The 1,978-nt window shown below is 59.6% G+C and overlaps 1 protein-coding gene across 1 annotated transcript in view; it reads left to right on the forward strand.

Annotated features, from left to right (window-relative positions):
- The window catches only part of LOC108445972 (uncharacterized protein DDB_G0271670-like), a gene marked incomplete at both ends in the record, with an annotated part of 3,961 nt that extends 2,647 nt beyond the window's left edge, over window positions 1-1,314 (forward strand). Inside the window, one exon of the mRNA XM_017731220.1 lies at window positions 1,210-1,314. Coding sequence (XP_017586709.1) covers window positions 1,210-1,314 — 105 coding nt within the window. The remainder of the gene's footprint in view (window positions 1-1,209) is intronic.
- Window positions 1,315-1,978: the final 664 nt, after the last annotated feature.

The raw sequence follows: 1,978 nt of genomic DNA on the forward strand, positions 1-1,978 counted from the left end.
TCGTCGTCGTCCTCCTCCTCCCCCTCATCCTCCTCCTCATCCTCATCCTCCTCATCCTCCTCCTCATCTCCTCATCCTCCTCATCCTCCTCGTCCTCGTTCTCCTCCTCGCCCTCCTCCTCCTCCTCATCCTCCTCTTCCTCCTTCTCCTCCTCCTCGTCCTCCTCCTCATCCCCCTCCTCCTCGTCCTCCTTCTCCTCCTCCTCATCCCTCCTGCTCGTCGTCGTCGTCATCGTCGTCGTCCTCCTCCTCCTCCTCCTCTTCCACCTCGTCCTCCTCCTCGTCCTCCTCCTCGTCCTCCTCCTTTTCATCCTCCTCCACCTCCTCGTCCTCATCCGCCGCCTCCTCCTCCTCCTCCTCGTCCTCCTCCTCCTCCTCCTCGTCCTCCTCCTCCTCCTCGTCCTCCTCCTCCACCTCCCCGTCCTCCTCGTCCTCCTTGTCCTCCTCATCCTCCTCGTCTTCGTCCTCTTCCTCCTCCTCCTCCTCGTCCTCCACCTCCTTGTCCTCCTCTTCGTCTTCCTCCTCCCCGTTCTCCCCCTTCTCCTCCTCACCCTTATCCTTCTCCTCCTTGTCCTCCTCCTCCTTTTCCTTCTCGTTGTCCTCCTCCTCCTCGTCCTCCTACTCTTCATTCTCGTCCTCCTTGTCCTCCTCGTCTTTGTCCTCATCCTCCTCCTGCTTCTCCTGGTCCTCCTCGTCCTCCTCCTCCTTCTCATCCTCCTTCTCCTACTCCTCGTCCTCCTCCTAGTCTTCCTCCTCATCTACCTCATCCTCGTCCTCTTCCTCCTCCTCATTCTCTTCCTCGTCATCTTCCTCTACCTCGTCCTCATCCTCCTCCTCATCCTTGTCCGCCTCCTCGTCCTACTTCTCCTTTTCATTGTCCTTGTCTCCCGACTCATCCTCCTCCTCCTCATCCTCCCCCTCCTCGTCCTCGCCCTCCTCCTTCTTCTTGTCCTCACGCTCATCCTCGTCTATTTCATCCTCCACCTCCTCGTCGTGCTCCTCATCGTCCTCCTCGTCCTCCTTCTCTTCCTCATCCTCATCCTCCTCATCATCCTTCTTCCTCCTCCTCGTCCTCCTCATCCTCCCCCTCCTCGTCCTCGTCCTCCTTCTCTTCCTCGTCCTTTCCTCCTCCTCGTCCTCCTCGTCCTCCTCATCCCTCTCCTCCTTCTCCTCGTCCTCACCCTCATCTTTGTTGTTTTCATCCTCCTGTTCCTCCTTGTCCTCCTCACCCTCTTCCTCCTTGTCCTCCTCACCCTCCTCCTCCTTCTCCTCTTCGTCCTTGTCCTCCTCCTCCTCCCCTTTTTCCTCCTCCTTCTTTTCCTCCTCCTCCTCCTCCCCTCCTCCCCCTCCTCATCTTCACCCTCATACTACTCGTCCTCGTCTTCCTCCTCCTCCTCCTCCTCGTCCTCGTCCTCATCCTGCTCCTCCTCCTCCTCCTCGTCCTCCTCCTCTTCCTCCTCGTCCTCCTCCTCCTCCTCGTCCTCCTCCTGGTCCTCCTGGTCCTCCTGGTCCTCCTGGTCCTCCTGGTCCTCCTGGTCCTCCTGGTCCTCCTGGTCCTCCTGGTCCTCCTGGTCCTCCTGGTCCTCCTCGTCCTCCTCCTGCTCCTCCTCCTCGTCCTCCTCCTCCTCCTTGTCCTCGTCCTCCTCCTCATCCTCGTCCTCCTCCTCGTCCTCCTTGTCCTCCTCGTCCTCCTCATCCCTCTCCTCCTTCTCCTCATCCTCACCCTCATCTTTGTCGTTTTCATCCTCCTCTTCCTCCTTGTCCTCCTCACCCTCCTCCTCCTTCTCCTCTTCGTCCTTGTCCTCCTCCTCGTCCTCGTCCTCCTTGTCCTCCTCCTCCTCCCCTTTTTCCTCCTCCTTCTTTTCCTCCTCCTCCCCCTCCTCCCCCTCCTCATCTTCACCCTCATACTACTCGTCCTCATCCTCCTCCTCGTCCTCGTCCTCCTCTTCTTCCTCCTCCTCCTCCTCGTCCTCCTCCTC

This window comes from Corvus brachyrhynchos, unplaced genomic scaffold (assembly GCF_000691975.1).
Source record: "Corvus brachyrhynchos isolate BGI_N302 unplaced genomic scaffold, ASM69197v1 scaffold1231, whole genome shotgun sequence".
NCBI lineage: Eukaryota > Metazoa > Chordata > Aves > Passeriformes > Corvidae > Corvus > Corvus brachyrhynchos.